We start from the raw sequence: 19,730 nt of genomic DNA on the forward strand, positions 1-19,730 counted from the left end.
ACCCGAGCTACAGCTCACTCACCTGAGAGCTGTAGCTCGGCCTTGCCGCAACTTTGTGTGCAACCGAGCTATCGCTCGCTCGCTTGTGAGCTATAGCTCGGCCTTGTTCTCGTGTGTCGTCACTAAGAGAACAATAGCTTTCTAGGTAGCTCAGTAATAACTTCTTCCGATTTGCATTACAATTGTCATAACTCCAACAATCCCCCACTAATGCAAACGGACCAGAGATCATGAAATCTAAACAGTAAAATGAAAGGTTAGGTACTTAAGCACTAGTATCTATAAGGTTTGAACTAATGCCTTAGTGACACAGGTATTCAACACCCTTCTGGTGAGTATCCAAAGGTTTGAACTCCTATGAGCGAGGAAGGAACATGTATCACATACTTCACCTTTAGAGCTTGAGCAATTCCGCCACTCTTAGCCAACACATAGGGCTCTCATGAGTGCTTCAGGAAAACAACACCACAATTTTCCCTTGAAGGAGGCCACCCCTTGTACTCACGTAGGTGTTCTGTTTGTGTATAAATTACACATTCCTAGCACATCTAGGGTCTTTCCCTGCAGGCTTAAAACACATTCAAGCACCTTGCAAACCCAAGATTCTCTATGCAATGGAATAAGAACATTACGAACGTAAAGTTCAACCCTATCAACTCAACAGTGCATCTATCGATCCACTGCTCAACGAGCTCTTAGGCTAGATGCATTAAGGGATACTCCCAACCTCAATCATTTCGTACCACTATCGTTCCCTACTTGAGTAATATTAGGGCTAGTGATTCTAAGTCACTTAAGAACCACTATCATTCCCTGCTCTCGAGCAACTGGGCTAGTAGAATTAAGAGCAAGCAACACTCAATCTTCCACCTTCGGTGTCATTATCAATCCTATTCTAAGAGCCACTAGGCTAATGGTCTTAAATCCACTTAAGAACCATTATCAATCCCTGCTCAAAGAATAACTGGATAAATGACATTAAGAGCCACGCTCAACCTAACTGAATCTACCTGGCCAACAAACCACTCAAAAAGAGTTATGGATCCAACATAAACAAATAGTGTAAATCCAACAACGAGTCAACCAAAACAAGGCTCCAGATTTATTCAGAACAAAAGCTCAAACATATTAATTAAAGCGCTTCGGTGTGTCCATGTAAGCTGTCTCAATTGACCACCCAACCTGGGTTATGGACATATTAAGAGCACTTAAAGCTCAACCTGTTAACATCAAGAAACAAGTCTACCAAAGCATCTCATAACCATATAAATTAGAGGGTTATCAAGCCAGATAACTTCAGAAAGTAGACTCATCATTTACAACTTTGTCAATGGAATAAATTAAAACACCACGCAGGATCTTAAATACATTCCCCTTAGACAATCAATCACTTATCTGTGCTTCATCCTTATATAAGGGATCTGCTTGATTCTTCTTTTCTTTCACATACTCTAACATGAGTATCGCCTCCACAAGATGTCTAACTCTGTCACTACATTTGTAGTTCTTGACCACATACATAGACACTTGTGAAAAATAATGTAGAGAACAAGAGGATCAACTTACCCCCACAATGGACAAACTTCCAGAGATCAATCTTTGCTACAATCATCTTCTTGACACACGTCATCCAATCTAATGAACCTTGCTTCATAATGGATAGCGTACATCATTTTGTTTTGCAACTCACTCGAAACAAAGCACCATCCTTCATCATGTAAAAACCATACACTGAAGAGGTTCAACTAATCATCGTTGTTCCTTCAATCATTGTTCTTAGATCCTACTGGGACAGGTACTTGAGAATCTTTCTCACTTAACCTTCATCCCTACATTACTCAAAGCTCAAACAATAGTTAAGTAATTCTCTCTTGAAAACATAATAAATGATGAGCTTCCCAACAAAACAATTTCATGTCAAGAATAAATTGTTAACTCGTTTAACTTGCAAAATATTAGCAAATTTGAAACAAACATCAAAGGCTAAGAACACAAAAGTAACTCTGGCTTAAACATGACAAACATAGTTTACCAAAACACTTTCCTTACATCACGGAAATGAGATTAATGCGTACCTTTAAAGATTCATTAGTTTACTACCCAGAACCATACTGCTTATCTCATTATCTCGTACTTGTTTCTTGGCTTTGAGACTTACATACATCTCTATCTCAATGAACAACATGCATTGTGAAGTTAACAACATATGCTCATTCTAGCATATGAACACTATCAATGCAAACTATATTAACATAACACATGCAGCAAGAGGTTCAACACACATGTTAAGACACACTTAAAGTAATAAAGTTTGGGTACTTACATCTAACCCCCACTCACCATACATATCACAAAGGATATAACAACATGAGAATAATACCCCACATTCTAAGTTGTCACTTGTGCATGCACTTTAAATACACACTCTTGATTTATAATCATTCATGCTAGGAAGCTTAAGCAACCTTACTGCAAAACAGACAAGCTTAAAACACAACAGGTGAGTTATAAAAGTGGGTCAGCACCAAACTTACAGAATAAATCCTGACATCACAACATCTTACCTCGGCCTATTTCCAATCAACCACCTTTCAACTCACCTTGAAAGATACTTTCAAATGATATGATGGATACATGATAGCAAGGTAAGATATACTATTCTCAAGCATATAAGACTCAAAAGGAGCGCACACTCGCATTAACATACTTCTTTCCACAACTAGTTAATCAAGGTCTATTCATATGGTTCAGGATTTTTCATCCACCACTACTTGAATATATACCACACAATAACCCATCTACATCTTTCAATTAAGTAAGTAGAAACAAGACAGTACACAACTAGTTCAAGCTTTAATCAAACACACCTTAGATGATCCACTCATCAACTTTACTAGCCAGAAGAAAGCTTAGGAAGCCAAAACAAGTTCTACGAACGAGCAAGACTAACATGTCATGTTATGAGAAACATATACTTGAGACATTTCACATGATTCAACATATCATTAAGGTCATACTTGGTAAACGTAGCAGAAATTCAGCATACACATCACCCACAGTCCCATAAGCCTTCATGCTTTACGTGAAACACATATAGAAAACAATACTTCACAATTGGCCCGGAAACCCCCACATCACATATACCACATGAAAATAATCATGACTCAGGTAACAAAATTAGGGAGTGACATCCAATTTCTTGGGTGAACTAATAAATCAAATAAACAGCTGAAACATGTCTGCAACCCCCACATTACAAATATTCAAGAACATTCATAAACATTAAAGACATATGGAATCTTAATTCCCATTCTTACCTCATGTGGGGCACTTACACTTTAAACTTGCACGACCTTTCTGGCTTTGCTGTCAAACATTTTTTCATCTGCTAACAAGCACGGAAATAAAACCGGTCTTGTCTAGACCATCAACAAGAAAAGATAATTGCTACTCCTCTAGCAAATAAACACATTTCAAGTTCGTGAACAGAGCTAATTAAGATCACAAGAATTAATATCAATAATTCCAAATCCCCTTCAAACTAAAAAAAGGACACTTACAAGCTTATCACATACTCCATGCTCAACAAAATATTGTCCATGATTAGGATTATAACAATAATAACACTATCATAAGATAGAACACATAACATCCCTAATCTACTAGGACAAATCACATTTTAAAGTCCATAAACATCAATAAAATATCATCGGACAAACCATACTTTAGCAGAGATCAATTACTTGTAAAACAACAAGTCAACAAGCAAATAGCCACAGATAAAAGTTTCTTACGGAAACCTTCCTCCTCAAAACCACTCATGAACAAGAGTAAAACTAACATACTAGTTACTCTCAAGATCTAACTCTTCTCACCCCCACATTGTATTGCAATTCTTCATAATAGTAGAATTATGCGTAATAGGAGCAGATAATAATAAACACCATATTATGTAAAGTTAGAAATAATTAAATGACAACAGTAAAAGGAGGAGGAACTTCCCTAGTTTCTAGCAGAACAAATCACAACTTTGATTTTCTGTTGTACCGCGCCCAGCTTAACCATGGCTTCTTGATTTTCACCACATGCCACAATATCTCGCCACTTGTTGATGACACAAACGAATTACCATCGTAGGCTTTGTCTCCAACAAACTTGAAATAAATTCACTTGATGCAGGAACTTTATTTATTAAATTTCATGAATTTACAATCATGAGATCAAACCATCCATTCGACATAGTTTACTTATCAAAAATTTGATTATATTTCTTCAACTCACTGCCGCACCACTTTGATTCCCTTAATAACTCAAAGTATAAAATCCCCATCAAACCAATTCAGTTGAGTGCCATTAATCTTTTATTTAACCAATAAAAATTTAATCCTCTAACTTGATAGCGATTTTCGCCTAACTCGGCATATATTCTTGAAGCCTAATTAAGCTCCAATATCAAAACTCAATTTGACGGCGTACTCTTCAAATCAGTGAGGATAAATACTCCTTGATTAACCGACTTACATTATCGAAATTATTTTCGCAACAAATATCCCCTTTTTTTTTCTTGATCCAAAAATAATTGTCCGAATCATTATAATCTCCATCTCGAATTGCTTAATTCAGGAATCAACAGTATAAATTATATACTATTTTGCTTCTAAATTGTTAGTAAAATATCTGTCGATTCCAATAAAAAAAAAAGGAAGATAGAAAGGGAATAATACTTGATTGATAATCTCAATAATACAGTTATGTCGCAGAACAGAATCTACTGCATTAGATTCAAAATAACGCCACCACCGGTATAAGTTTCCTGATGACTTGTATATATGAGCAAACAAGAAAAAGAAATAAAAGATATATCTTGTCTCATACTCCACGCACACACGAGTAGCTGAGCTATCGTTCGCAGGATAGCTTGGCCCTGCCGCACACACACATACACCTGAGCTATATCTCACTCGCCTGAGAGCTATAGCTCGGCCTTGCCGCAACTTTGTGTGCAACCGAGCTATTGCTCGCTCGCCTGCGAGCTATAGCTTGGCCTTGTTCTCGTGTGTCGTCACCAAGAGAACAATAGCTTTCTAGGTAGCTCGGTAATAACTTCTTCCGATTTGCATTACAATTGTCATAACTCCGACAATCCCCCACTAATGCAAACGGACCAGAGATCGTGAAATCTGAACAGTAAAATGAAAGGTTAGGTACTTAACGCCACCTCCTCGAGATATAGCTCGGCCTTGCCGCAACTTTGTGTGCAACCGAGCTATCGCTCGCAGGCGCCTTGATCTCCCTCCCAGGCCATCAGTTGAATATTATTTTAAGTCTCCAGCTTTGAATTTAAAATACTACGAAGCGAAAATTTACTGAGATTTCAGACAAAGTTTATATCACCCTTTTTTTATTACTCCTTTTGGTTTGTCCCTAATTGATTGACATGGTCCCAACAATTCCTCCTTGAGCTTATGGATGGATGGGGCAACCTTTAAAGGGTAGAGGGAGAACAAAGTAATGCTGTAATACATTGGATGACACAGAAGTGAATTTGTTTTTTTATTGAATTCTTCTGACTGACGCTTTGAGTAATATGCATGCTATGAACCTAATTCTTGCTTTGGACTTGGAGTGAAAGTACCAATGGATCTTATTTTAATATATATAAAAGAGGGAGCCTCAGTTCTCATTATGAGAAACACTTTCTCATAATGACATTTTGGAAAATAATGTGATTTTTTTTTACTGGTGGGAACCGCGTATGTGTTATGAGTGGGAGTCTCAGATTTTGACATATACCCATGAGAAACAAAACAGCGAGAAATAGAGAATTACCCTATATAAAATCTGTTATCTTTATTGACTAGTTATCTTTTACCAGGGAAGATGGAAGATCTTCGCTATCACAAGATTATTATTTTCACTGACGCTGAGGTTGATGTTGCTCATATTCGAACTTTATACCTATACAAGGTATAAATCTACTCTTCCTTTGGCACTGTTGTCAAAGACCTACTTGTCTGGAGGAGTTGAGGACTTTAAGCTCATACACACCTCCTCGCTTATGGATTCCTATTATTTAATTTGTTCCTTTGCCTTCAGGTTGAGAAAGGGAAACAATTTTATTATTGTTACAGTGAAGCTCAACTTAAGAAACTCCAGAGTACCTTACCTTCAAATGCATCATACAACATTTATTGATTTAAAGGTATAATAAGAATCGCTTTCATTCATGACATGCTATCATATATACATATAGATGCATATGGGTTTTCATGTCTTCTTTACTGAACCATGCTTTAATCATCTTGTTTTTAGGATTGTTCTTTCCGAAATTCTATAATTGCTTTCCATAGTTAAATGCGATCATATATATGTAAATATGAGCTCCAACAATTAATTCTGTATTTGCATCTTTAACATGTACATTTGGGTTCTGAACATATTTTGGGGAAACAAAAATTTTTGGCCCTTTCCTATATGAAAAGATTGGTTACAGTTATTACTAATGGTGACTTAATGACTAAAGCACCATCAATGATGTTCCTGCTGGTAACCCCGAATTCTAATTCGTATGTTAGAAGGAACAGGGCTTCAGCTTCATCTATGTGATATGTTTGCAGATATTATTGATGTAGTTATGTTCTGAATTAGAACAGTTCGTATGTTAGAAGGAACAGGGCTTCAGCTTCATCTATGTGATATGTTTGCAGATATTATTGATGTAGTTATGTTCTGAATTAGAACAGTACTAACAGTACTTTTTTTTGCTCAATTGTCTGATTTAAGTGTATCGTAGGGTTGGGTGAGATGATGTCTGCTCAACTTTGGGAGACAACTATGGATCCAGAAAGCCGATTGCTGAAGCAGTTGACAGTAGAAGATGCGGCTCAGGCAAATCTTGTTTTTGCCTCACTCGGGGCTTTCGTTCCAGTGCTATTGCTTTCCGTTATGGGATTTAATAATTAAATGAGTTGGCATGATGCTTATGCTGTAATTTTCCAGGTTGATGGACGCAAGGAGCTTATACGAAATGCAGCTAACATTATCGAGCTTGAGCAGTTAGATATATAAGAAAGTATTGCATAGGATACACATCCCAATATTCAATTGTCCACTTTATACTACCAAGGAAGTTCCACCTAAAAACCATATGGCAATGAGGGAATAGCCCCTTAGCCTTATAAAGTGGACACGACTTTCTCTTTTTTTCAATGTGGGATACACATCCCAATATTTCTCTTCACTTTTATACTCTTTCAATGTGGGACAACACTTTCACTCACATGTGGGTCTTCTCATGGGCTCAACAAATATTAGTTTCTTTCTTCTTTTTATTGATTTAGTGATCTGTTTTGAATTATTATAATTATGATGATATTTGGGGTCAGGTTTGGAAGGTAAAAGGACCACCGAAGCTCCATCATTTTCTGTGGAGTGCAGTCAAGGGTAACCTTGTTGATAAAGAGGGGCTTGTCCAACGTCACATTGTCCATAATGCCTCATGCTCGATTTGGGGCTGCTAGGGAGTCAATTATACATTCGTTAAATGCCTGTGAAGCTGCCACTGCCGTCTGGGATCATACCGCGCTTAGAGAGAATTTTGTGGGTGCTCCAACTGAGTCGTTTGCTGATCTTTGGGGTTGGCTGAATAGGAAGTGCAACCCTGGGGATCTTAGTGCTATGGCTGCTCTATTTTGGGCTGCTTGGCGCTGCAGAAATCTGATCATTTCGAGAATAGCAGACCCAACTTTGTGATGCTTGCTGCTGGGTATAGCAAGCTGATCCCAAGACTACAATCGTACTCTGCTCGGGTCTTCAAAGGTGCAACAGCAACACAAAGCTATAGCAGCTGCAATTCATGGATCTGTCCCCCCCAATGAGTGTGTGAAGATCAATGTGGATGCTCATGTGCCAGAGGTAGGCAATGCAGGGTTTGGTGTGGTCTTTAGAGATACAAGCGGGAAGATTCTGATGGTAACAACAAAGAAGGCACCACTGTCACACCCAGAGTGCATAGAGGCCCAAGCTGTCAGGTATGCTAGCTATGCAATTGGCTCGTAGAATGGGGAACATGAATGTTTGGATCGAATCAGATGCAGCGTATGTAATCAAGAATGTGACTGCGAACGTGATTGGCTTCTCCCTGATCTTTGCTACCTATGATAATATTTGGTGTGATAGAGAATGGTTTAATGTTTGCTTTTATTTTCCCATGTTAAGAGAGCATGTACTACCGTTGTTCATCTTGTTGCAAGGTGGGATACATGTATGAACTTGGAATATGTACGGTTAACTCCTTTTCACGAGGACGCCCCCATTACTCACTGTGAGACTCGTTTTTGTTTCTCACAGTGGCAGTTTCGTAAATAAAATGTACCACTTTAGTCACGATGGTACATTTTATTTACAAAATGGATGATAAAATTGTATCACTTTAGTCACCGTGGTATATTTTATTTACGAAACTGCCACTGTGAGAAACAAAAACGTTTCTCACAGTGAGTAACAGAGATTTTCTCCCTTTTCACAAAGTATCATTACTTTGCCGGAAATGGATATTTATTAATTGATATATGCTCTGCTTTTCCTTAAAAAAAAAATAAAAATAATATAAAAAATAGCCCCTTTTTACAGTGGCGTTAAATATTTAGACGGATTGAAAGACTTTTCATAGCTTTCTAAATACATTTAAATCATTAATATTTCTATATCTGTACTTTTATAAAATTAATAATTTATACTACCTCCGGTCATCATTTATTGCAACAAAGAGGCCTATTTCGAAAATCGAGGCAATTTTTGTTAGTGTGTTAATTATGTTGTGTGGTGTACTTATGAGGAGAGAGAAAATGGGGTATAATATTGTTAAGTTGTTTTTATGATTAATGTAGTAGGCATTTATTTAGGAAGTTGTTTTTATTTAATTTCATGAAATTTTTTTTCTGGATTTTTTTATTTTTCAGAAAAATATTTTTTTTAAAGAAAATTATTTTTTTCATAAAATATTTTCTTTTCAGAAAATATTTTTTTTTTAGGAAATATTTTTTCTCAGAAAATTTATTTTTTAGCAAAAAAATTTTAATTTCTGTAAAAAAAACCTATCTCTGACAATATAAATTTACAGAAAAAAGAAAAATCGAATAAATTTTTTTGTTCGGTAACAATTTTTTTCTAAATTTGTAGAAAATGTGGTATTTGTAAAATTCTTTTTTTTTCCCGGAATTTATTTTTATAAGGAATTTTTATTTCAGCACAAGTAACCCTCTTCAAAGGTTTCATGTTGCTAGGATTTTTTCTTTTACGGCGGGACTCAGTAACCACAACCGTTTGTGGTGGTTCTTCAACTGAAGACGCTAGATCTAGCGCACCAGCAAGCGTATCACCCAGCGCCTTCCACGAATACTCCGACATCAAGTCTCTGCCTCTCCCAGAGGTGTACACTTGCTCAGGCCAGTTCGATTCCGATTCGAAACTATCGATTAGAGCTTGTATAAAGCCCTGCTCGATTTCATCCTCACTCATAAACAGAGCATTCACTAAAGGAGTAAAGTCCATCAAGAAATGGAAGTGTTGAGACTTAGGGTTTCAAACTTTCAAAGCAGATTTAAGGGTTTCAATTTTGTTGGATAGAGGCGAAGCAGAGCTATGGTGGGAAGATGATAAGAAGAGGAATGGCTTAACCCAGAAAGTTGATTTAGATCTAGGGTTTATGAGCTTGGTATTGAATGCCGTGGTTGAACTCTGACTTGGAGTTTTTTATTTTTCAACTTTTTTTTTTATTTTTTTTTTATTTTTTTTTTTGGTAAAGATAATTTCAGTAAAGCAAAAAAAAAAAAAAAATTGGAAAATTTAATTATTTTAGAATTTAAGTTTAAGGACTATAATCATATTCATTAACCTTTAATTATAGTGCTAAACCTTACTAAAAATGGAAAGTTTTTCACTTGTTGCAATTAATTTGGACCGGCCTAAAATGGCAAATGTTGCAATAAATGATGACCGGAGGTAGTAAATTACATTGATAATAATTCGACAAAATTTCACATGACTATAATTTTGTTGATAGGCTAATTTTTAAAGTTTTATCAAGTATGAAAAAAATAGTCACGGGATTTGGGAACAAATGGACTAATGAGTTGAGTATTGGGTAATTTGGCTTATGGACGCGAACATATGATTGATGTTAAGAAAATGCGAATGTACCATAAGCATGAGATTTGTTAAGAATGGAGATATGAGATATCGGAAAATATATGTGTGATATATTTTCTATAGATATAATAAGGAGAATAATATATTTAAGATATTTAAGTCAGGTTATTATTTAGTGAATATATTTTTAGGATATATAGTTATGGTAATACAATATATCTTTTAGGAAGATTGTTTCCTATCTTATATGATATGCCAAGGTTTTGTATAAATACTCTACCTATCGATGAATAGTAATCAAGCCGAAATAAAATAAATAACAAAATACGATAATAAAAGGGAAAACCTAATTAAACATAGAAACCCACACGAAATAGAATATTTTACTTGCTCTCCGAGCCTAAATAATCCTACATTGATTATATTCCTAAAATCTACTTTTCTAATTACAATCCTCATTTAACTAAGGAAAGCATAAAAGATAAAATAAATAAAGGATACATTATATATTTTCCCCAAACAAATGTTGTTGGTATTTGGTAAATTTAATTTATTTAAAAAGTTCATCATTTTCTAGCGAATCAAACCACCCCAGGGTAGTTTTGCAAGATTTCAACGAACATGGCAGTAACCAGATCAATGTCTGGAACACTTAAGAGAGACAAAGTTACAAGCGATAAATCAAATGCAACATGATGCTGAGGTTCGTTCTTGTCTATTTTCTGCATGATTTGCAATTTCCATCAATTTTCTGCCTCGCTTAATTTGCACAACTCAATCATAATTATCATCTGTTTAATGGTCTCTGAAATATTATTTTAAAGCATGGTTTTTATTTCGATCACTGCAACTGTGACTCTTAAATTGGTCCTTAGACATAATCTGACATTTTCAAAACAAAATATATATGTATATATAGAGAGAGAGAGGGGGTATGTTTGTACTTCCTCCGTTAAATATTAATTGTAACAAAGTATCTCACAAATAATACCCCTTTATTGCAATTAATATTTAACAGAGGAAGTATATTATTTACGTGTGTTTGTTTGCCTACATATAATAGTTATGGAATTGTGTTACAGGCTTTTTTTTATTTATTTATTTTTTTTTTAATTTATCAAAAGAGTGTTTCGAAACAATTGTGAGGAATATTGCGTGATCATATATTTGTGGGATCGTATATTTGAGTGACAATATACAATTGTGAGAGTTCACACATTTTATTTTTAATTGAGAGTTGTGATTTGAGAGTTCATTTTTATAATTTGATTTGAGAAATTGCTGTATACGTTACATTGTGAGTGTGATGGCTAGAGGTGAACGCCGTTTTTATACTCACTGCAATAGCGAGGGTCATGATAGGGCTGCTTGTTTTCGGCTTCCCGGATTTCCTAGTTGGGGTGAGACAGAAAAATGTAGGGGTGGACGTGACAGGGGCTGAGGCAGGGGATTTGTTGTTGCTCCTATGTGTGTCGACAATCTGCTCCTTTGTGTTTGCTAGGCTCAGTTTGCCTCAGTATATTATAATCTCTAATTTAAAATTAACGTTGATAGTACCATGAATAGGCCACTAAGCACTAATTTTATTAAATCTTACAAATTGAACCTTGTTTCTGAAGGTAACTAATTCAAAGTCCGGAGCTGAACTATTGGCAAACTAGGAATATACGACAGAAATTATGTTAAGTGTTTGCTTCTCTTTAAATTCAGTACTTATTACTTAAGGATTGTTTTTGCATCAATGTAGTGTTGGCTATTTTAGCTGAACTATTGGCAAACTAGGAACAGGGAAGTTGAACTAGCATCAGCGTAATATTGGTTAGATTAGTTGAACTGATGTATTAGCATTTTGATTAGGTAATGCTATTTTTCCTTTTACAACAACACTTGGATTAGACCTAATATCCTCTGTAATTGCTAATCTTCCTTTGATTTTTTACAAAATACGAGTAAATAATTATTTTATTACAAGGATTTTTGTTTTTTTTTTTTTTTTTTAATAGAGCCTTATTTGCTGCTTTAGTTTAAAAGTGAGGGAAGATTACATATCATTTCTTGTTGGATAGATTACATCTATCAAATAAAATTAAAAATTCAAATAACGACCACAATTTGGTAAAAAAAATTTACTTTCTATAATTTCTGGTTTGGTCAATTCCTTCCCTTTACCTGATTTTGTTTTGATTTGTATAGCAAAACAATGGATTTTATTAGATAAAAAGCACAAGAGGGAGAATATACGACAGAAAAAAATGCGAATATACCAAAAGCATCAGAATCTTACTACAAAACAAACATTTTTAAACAACAACCTTTGATAAAACTGCACTATCCTTGTTTCAGAATTTCTGAACTGAGCTAATGATCACCCTAATCTCTTCTTCCTCTTTTAATCAGGTAATCAGTCTGCTAAATTCAATATCAATTTATAATACTTATTAGTCTTCTACTTCATTTATTTATATATTTACTTGTTTTATTGCTCCATATTATAGCTTTTCTGTCATCAACTTTTTCATTTTACTTCTATTGGATGATCATATTTATATGGTAGCCTTTGTAGCTCAAAACTGTCAAAAACCTTAAATTCTGTTAAGTGTGTGTGTTGTATGGGCGCGTGTGAGCCCGTGTAAGTTTGCTCCTTCACAATCTCTTTTACACGGACTATTCATCTCGTCTCAATTACCCTAGTTGAACCCTCAGCATTCGGACATGGGTTCACACTTGGTCAATTTTAGTTCAAAATTATAAATTTTTTTCAAAAAAATAGCCGGGTCATCATATGCTTAGACACGAACCTGTGTCAGACATGGATTCACATTAAACATTGGTCAAGTAGTTGTATACTCGTATACTTGAATATGCTGATTTCTGTTTGTTGCTCCATAATTTTTTTATACACTTGTTACAGTTTATAAAAAAAAATTACATATAAGTATAGTATCATAGAATATCTAAATCCCTCAAATTTTGAAGGAAAGTTTCAGCAATAAAAGATCCAGACTTAACAAATACTGCTGGATAACCTAAAGGAGCATCTATCTTAGCTTCAGTACCTAAGCAGTTGTACACCTTTCCTGTCCAAATATGAATCCAAGAACAACTTTCTTTATTTTCTAAGGGAAAATACACCTTTGCTTCTCTTTTGCCTTTGTCTAGTATAGGTGCCACCAGAATCTCTGATCCAACTAGGAACTGCTGGTATGTTAGTGTCTGCACGTATTCGTCTTCAGGGTAGTGAAGAAATAAGTGCCGGCACACCGGGAGTCCCTTCTCTGAAGCTTCCTGTTATAACAAATTACAGTTCAGAGAATGACATGATATGTAGGTGATCAAAAAGAGTTGTTCTTTGCCTAATATAGGTATTTACCTTAACAAGTTGGATTCTATAGAACTTCCAGGCCTTGTACACCTTTGCAAGGCGGGCGAAATGTGATAATGTTTTGTGATTGGAGTAGAATTGAGAGTTGCAGGATGGTTTGTTTCCCTGTATGAGACGAATGTAACAGGATGGTAAATTTGTTAAAAATTATGTCAGTCGAAAATAGCATTTATATATATGATCATGCATTTGACAGTGATTAATACTGATACTTTCTGCCTTGTTAGTTTCAAGAATTGGTTAAGATTGGAAGAACAATTAAACGTACTTCATGCGTCCGGAATACTGTGGTGAAAGCACTGAATTCCATCCATCTGAAAAGCAGTTCCTCGCTTCTATGATACTTGATTAGAGGTAAGTTTACTGCACAATACCCTCCAATGTCACTGTGATTAAGAGCATAACCAGAAATTCCGCTGCTAAGCAGACCGACAACAGCACTTTTAATCCCATCATTTGCTTGCCAACTGACCATTTGATCTCCCTCCCAGAACAGCATTGCCCATTTCGGACTATCCCTGAAACCAGCCCTCATGAAGAACACTAGTGCCTCTTCAGGGTCTTCCTTATGCTTGCCTGAACAACTCGATTTGCACTCGTCGACAAACTCCCTGTTTATCTGAGCCCATAACTCTGGGTATCTGTTGTGAGCAGCTATAGGATCTTCACCTGAGCAGTGAATGCATTCAGATTTATCCGAGGTTAGTGTGTTTTAAAGCAGTAATTTTAGACTTCAGATGATGCAGAAGAGTTTCTTACTTCCCTTTATTACTTGAAGTATGGTAAAGTACCTGAATAGAGGGTTGCATCAACAGGGAGGCCTTCACCAAAATCAGCCATCCAACCCCTGACTCCGTCATCTACCATTTCTTGTAGGATGTTTTTGAACCATGGTGCGGTTTCTGGGTGTGTTAAATCCAGCATCCCCACATCAAAGGCCGTGTTAGGAACCATGTATGGCTCTCCATCCTTGTCTTTCACTAGTATGTCCAACTTCTTTGCTTCTTCGAACATGTTTCTTCTCCTGTTTGGCTTCTCATCAGTCTGGCAAGAACATCATGTAATCAATCAATAATCATATTAAATATGCAAGTGACAGAACTAGAGTAATCATGGGCCAGAACTAGAGTGACAGAACATCATGTAATCAATCAATAATCCTATGCGCGGTTGTTTGATGCACATCAACTGGGAACCTGTCCTACAGAAAAAAGCACATGTATAAAAAAAAAACTGATGAGCAAACTACTTACTGGTGCTAAACAAGGATTGCAATAACTCATGACTTTGATGTGCTGATTGTTTAGATCTTTAACAAGTTGCTGCCATCCTTTATACCGCGTTGTATCTACTTCCCAATTCCACCATAGTTGTGATCCTACTAGTGTTTCTCTTTGTCCAACCCAATCCTGTGGTTGCAGAATTTAATTTCTTGTCATTATTATTGTGCATCAAGGTACATTAGCAACATTCACAATGTTGATCAATTTTCCATTAGTTATGGCACAAGTTTCTAAGATTTCAAACAAAGTTTGTCATCCTTAGTACTAGCACAATTTCTCATGTTCATTTATTTTTGTAGGACTGATCATGGGCCAAGCTGAGGTAGCTGCCAAAACTCAGCCCTTTCAATCCCCGGTAAACACAGGCCAGGCCTAGCAGGGCAAGGACTATAAAATGGAGTGTATCCGGGATGATATACACCCCCAAATAAAATTTGGCTTATACTTTCATCAACTTTGGTTTTTTCTCTTACATATATATATATATATATATATATATATATATATATATATATATATATATATATATGCATTTGAAATTACCTGCAGCCAGAATGAAGAAATGGGAACATCATAAGTCCTAAGAATGTCCCAAGAATTGCGTACAGTCTCGGTGCCTCCTTGCATTCCAACAACAGCCCCTGATATAATCCAATGAGGAAGTTCAGGAGGCCTTCCTATAGATTCTGTGAAAGTTTCAATTATTTCAGTAGGCGAGTTTCCATGCAATATTGCTCCTGCAACCGAGTTTCCATGTACCTATACAGCCAGTGTTAAGACTGTTAACAAGTCAGAAGGGTATGACTATCCTAACTTTTGTGTACTTTTCCTCCGACTAAATCATGAAATGCTAATCATTTCGATTGGTTCATATTCTGTATAGATTATACCGAGTAAATCATTTAGCATGCTTTACCTGAATCTGAACTCTATCTTGCATAGTTAATCGAAAATGGTGTAATCGTATCCTTCTAAGTAAAGAGACCTCATCTTTGATGTCATATAGAAAGGAGAGGGAGCATAGGTTGTACTCCAATCACCAGCTGCCCTGATAGAAGAGATCAAATATTAATTTCAAGATTCTATGTTAAGCGGACTAATGCAGGTGTGTGTTCAAGAGTCGAACTTGGTCAATTTATACAACAGTTATATGATTAAGAGTCAAGTTTTCATAAATGGGTTAAAGTGTCGAGGTTCAGACATGGGTACTTGAGTGAAACAAAGAGTTCAAATAACATAGATTAAAAAAATCGGTCATCTCATTTCTTTTAGAGATCAAGGTGATTGTGACTACACAAAGGAAATTTGGATGGGGTAGCTTAGATTAGATATGATTTACAAGCGTTGTCTACTCAATAATGAGAGTTGATGTTCTTAGGTGGAGCGTGTTTTCCTTGTTTAAGATAAGGTGAGATGAAAACGGAAGATATTAACAAAACGTTAGCAATCACAATCACAATCACTCAAAATACAAATAAAGTTTTGCAATAATTATTAATAGGAACTCTGAAAATATCAGGCATTCTGCAGGGTTCTAGTGTGAAACCTTTACCCCGTTCTGTGATTGTTATACTAACTTCGTCCCTAAATAATATAGTTGGCCACATAAGAATCTTTGACCATAAATTTGTTAAATCATACATAGTACATAGTATATTGAATTATGATGTTAAAATAATAATGTAGATATTTCTATAACTTGTAGATCATACTGTGTAGTGTGAACTATATGAGTTTATGAAGTATGGTATTTTCTTGCATATTTGCATTTTTTGGAGAATAGCGGAGACAACTATGGATTTATTAATATAGTTTAACCACAAAAAATAAAAATGTTGTTATTTGGTTAAATTTAGTTTGAATAGCATTGTTAATGCACATTGTTGTATAACTTTGATAGTGTAGAATGACTTGTATTTTAAAGATAAAAGGTTAAAATGCCTCAAAGTCTTGAAATATACTAAAAGCAGGTAGTTACTTCCTCCTCTTCTCTTTGTCCTTTTAGATTTGCCTCATTTTGACGTTTTATTATTAGTTAACATGGTTTCACAATCGCTCTCTACTTTATTTCCTACCTCATATAGTGACAAAATTACCCACCAATACAACTACTAAATAAATATTTCGAAAAAGTTTTAAAGGTATGCTGTAAACATTAAGGGACGAATGAAGTATAGATTACGAGAAGTAAATAAAAAATCGAAAAGAAAGTGTAATAATTTACCTATAACTAACCAAATTGATTGCTAGAGAAATGGGTTGATCTCCTCTTCCAATCCCTTGTTCTTGAACAAAAATAGGAATCCTTTTACCCTTAAAATCCATATGTGAAAATTGTTCTCCAAACCCAAAAAATCTCTCATTTTCTTCACTTGAATAAGTCATACAAATCCTGTTAAACTCAATTGATTTTGCTAACCACTTCTTCTGTCTTTCATCATCTTCAACTGATATCACTGCTGGCCTTAATGGTAACCAACTTAACCCGAATTTTCGCCTCCGAATTCGACCCGATTTCTTGTTAACACCCTTTGATCTCAGATTAGTAACCTCATAATTTGGTTTATCAATGTTCACTTGGAACCCAATTTGATGGTCATTTTTCTGATAAAAGATAGCCCAATATTTAGCATAACAAGAAATTTTTCTAATTTTAATTTTCTTGTTCTTGTTATAAACCCTCCCTGTTATTAGTAAAACAGGGGATTTCACCCCTTTTAAATCTTGTTTAAGATCAAATCCGATAAACCCAGATGAAAAATCTTGATCATTAACCTCTAAATCTCCATCTGAATCAAAATTGATCTCTTTAACCTCTTCAATATACTGGTGTTTACAAACTAAATTGATTTTGCTATCGCTTATCGCGAATGATCCCCTGCTTTCTTCAACCTCTGTTTCAGCCATTGCAGCAGAAACAAAGGATTTTCCAGGAATTGTAGACCAAATTGATGTTTTGGATTTAGAAAGATGAGAAATTGAGATATTCCCGCCATTTTTGGAGGTCCAAAAAGCTTGGAAATGGGCTCCAATGGAGTAAAAATGGTGAGAAGGAAGTGAAAGAGGATTGAAAGATAGGGTACCTTGAATGAGAGGGAGAGATTTTGGGGGTGAAAGAAAAGGATTATTGAAATGTTTATGATGTTTTTTTATTGTTTTGAAGTTGTCATTTTTAGGGGGGAAAAATTATTAAGAGAGAGAAAATTTGTTGGGCAAAATTGATTTGGTTTGATTCCTTAGTTTTTGTTCAATTTGAATCTTGTAGGTATTTAACCATTTATAGATTCTAAAAGTTAAGGGTATGATTCATGACTCATGAGGTACATCTAGACCACCAATGATATTTAATACATTTGCCCTCCATGGCTCCTTGTCGAACATCCATAATCACGTCAAATCATATAAAAGGTTCTTCTATTATTCTTACCAATTATTTTTTATATGGAGTGAAAAATACGTACATAATACGTCTGTTTTATAGAAATTTTTGCTTAACTTTGGCCGATTGGTGTAAGAAAGTTTATTTGGATTGAGAGGAAATACAAGTTTATCTACTCGATAAACAAATACATACACATTTGTAAGTTTATTAGGTGGGAAAATTATAAATAAATTAATATTTTTCATTAAATATGGGTTTCATAGTTGTTGGCCGACTTATTTACAAAAATACTATGTTAATCTATTTACAATTTTGTCATTTGTTTATTTTTTTTTAAGAAAATTTCATTTATTTATCAATATCAAGGAGATAAATTGGAGTTTCTACATGAATTGGCAGGTTTGTAAATTAATGGGATTTGTCAATACTCCAATTTTTTGGTTTTGACTTCTTGCTTTGAATTGGACAACTTTGACCGACTTGCCGTCATCAACAGCTAGTAGCCTAGTATGAACACAAAGTTTTTTTTTTAGAAAGATTTTAACCAATTAGAACTCAAATTTTCATATTAAACACCCTGCTAATAAACAAGAAGAAGCTTCTTAGATGACAAATGGCCAACCAAAACAAAATAAGAAAATAATCAAGTACTTCGTATGAAACTACTAGTATAAGATATGCAGCGTATGCTAGTTCAAGTATGAATTGACTCGTATTAGTAAAAATTTTAAGTTTGAGTTTAGGTAGACAAGGTAGTGGAGTAGTTGATAATATCTTTTCTAAATTCTAAGCTTAATAAAACCATTATAGGAAAATTAGAAACATAATACATTAACAAAATTGTGTGTATGAGTTAATATTCTATACTAGTAAAGTAGCAATATAGATATAACTAATAATGGAGTACCATGTAATAACATTTTTTGACACAACAAGTGTTTTCGTTTCTTATTTTGGTTCAGTCAGGTCGAGTTTAATTTGGATTTAAAACGTGTTAAATTATTGCGTTTATACATCAAGTCTAATCAGATTGTATTAATTTTTAACACCAATAATATTGGGTCACAGCAAATGGGTTATCGTAAATTTTGCAATATGTCTATTTAGTCCTATTCTTCTCTATGGCCAAAACGCACGTGAAGACATGCTCGATGAACGACGATGCATGCAACTGAATAATGGGTCTAAATTCAATCTTCTCAATAAACTGCTATCTTGTTCTCGCAATTTTAACATTTATGATTTTTACTATTTGTATGTTGATTTTCATTGATTTAATTTGTAATATAATGTTGTTTCACAAATCACAATATTTATGTCATTAAATTATTATTTTCTTGAAACAAAGATAAGGGAATTATTATTGCGAATCTATGTCCGTCAAAGTAAGAATACTTTGCGGGAAAGAGTTTATACAAACTAATTCATTAAATTAAACTAACTTTATCTTTGTGATTAAACAAATTAATCCTTATGCTGTTATGCTAATGTGTTAATTTTTTTTTTATTTCATAGTACTCCGTAGTAATAATCT

The 19,730-nt window shown here is 34.8% G+C and overlaps 1 protein-coding gene and 1 long non-coding RNA gene across 5 annotated transcripts; one reads left to right on the forward strand and one right to left on the reverse strand.

Annotated features, from left to right (window-relative positions):
• Positions 1 to 11,942: 11,942 nt before the first annotated feature.
• Positions 11,943 to 15,280, forward strand: LOC110711719. 4 transcript variants are annotated; one of them, XR_002509410.1, is made up of 5 exons: positions 11,943 to 12,546; positions 13,759 to 13,885; positions 14,023 to 14,232; positions 14,310 to 14,485; positions 15,114 to 15,280. It is a non-coding gene; the product is annotated as an uncharacterized LOC110711719 (long non-coding RNA). The 4 variants fall into 4 exon arrangements; XR_002509412.1 differs by having other exon boundaries at positions 14,347 to 14,514; XR_002509411.1 differs by having other exon boundaries at positions 14,347 to 14,485.
• Positions 12,559 to 18,579, reverse strand: LOC110711717 (sulfoquinovosidase-like). The gene is given in 9 exon segments (XM_021890137.1): positions 12,559 to 13,434; positions 13,520 to 13,636; positions 13,800 to 14,200; positions 14,323 to 14,575; positions 14,785 to 14,940; positions 15,358 to 15,573; positions 15,731 to 15,759; positions 15,762 to 15,862; positions 17,039 to 18,579. Coding segments are annotated over 9 exon segments (2,298 nt in total). The 5' UTR covers positions 17,722 to 18,579; the 3' UTR covers positions 12,559 to 13,092.
• Positions 18,580 to 19,730: the final 1,151 nt, after the last annotated feature.

The sequence above is a fragment of the Chenopodium quinoa genome, unplaced genomic scaffold (assembly GCF_001683475.1).
Source record: "Chenopodium quinoa cultivar QQ74 unplaced genomic scaffold, ASM168347v1, whole genome shotgun sequence".
Taxonomy (NCBI): Eukaryota; Viridiplantae; Streptophyta; class Magnoliopsida; order Caryophyllales; family Amaranthaceae; genus Chenopodium; species Chenopodium quinoa.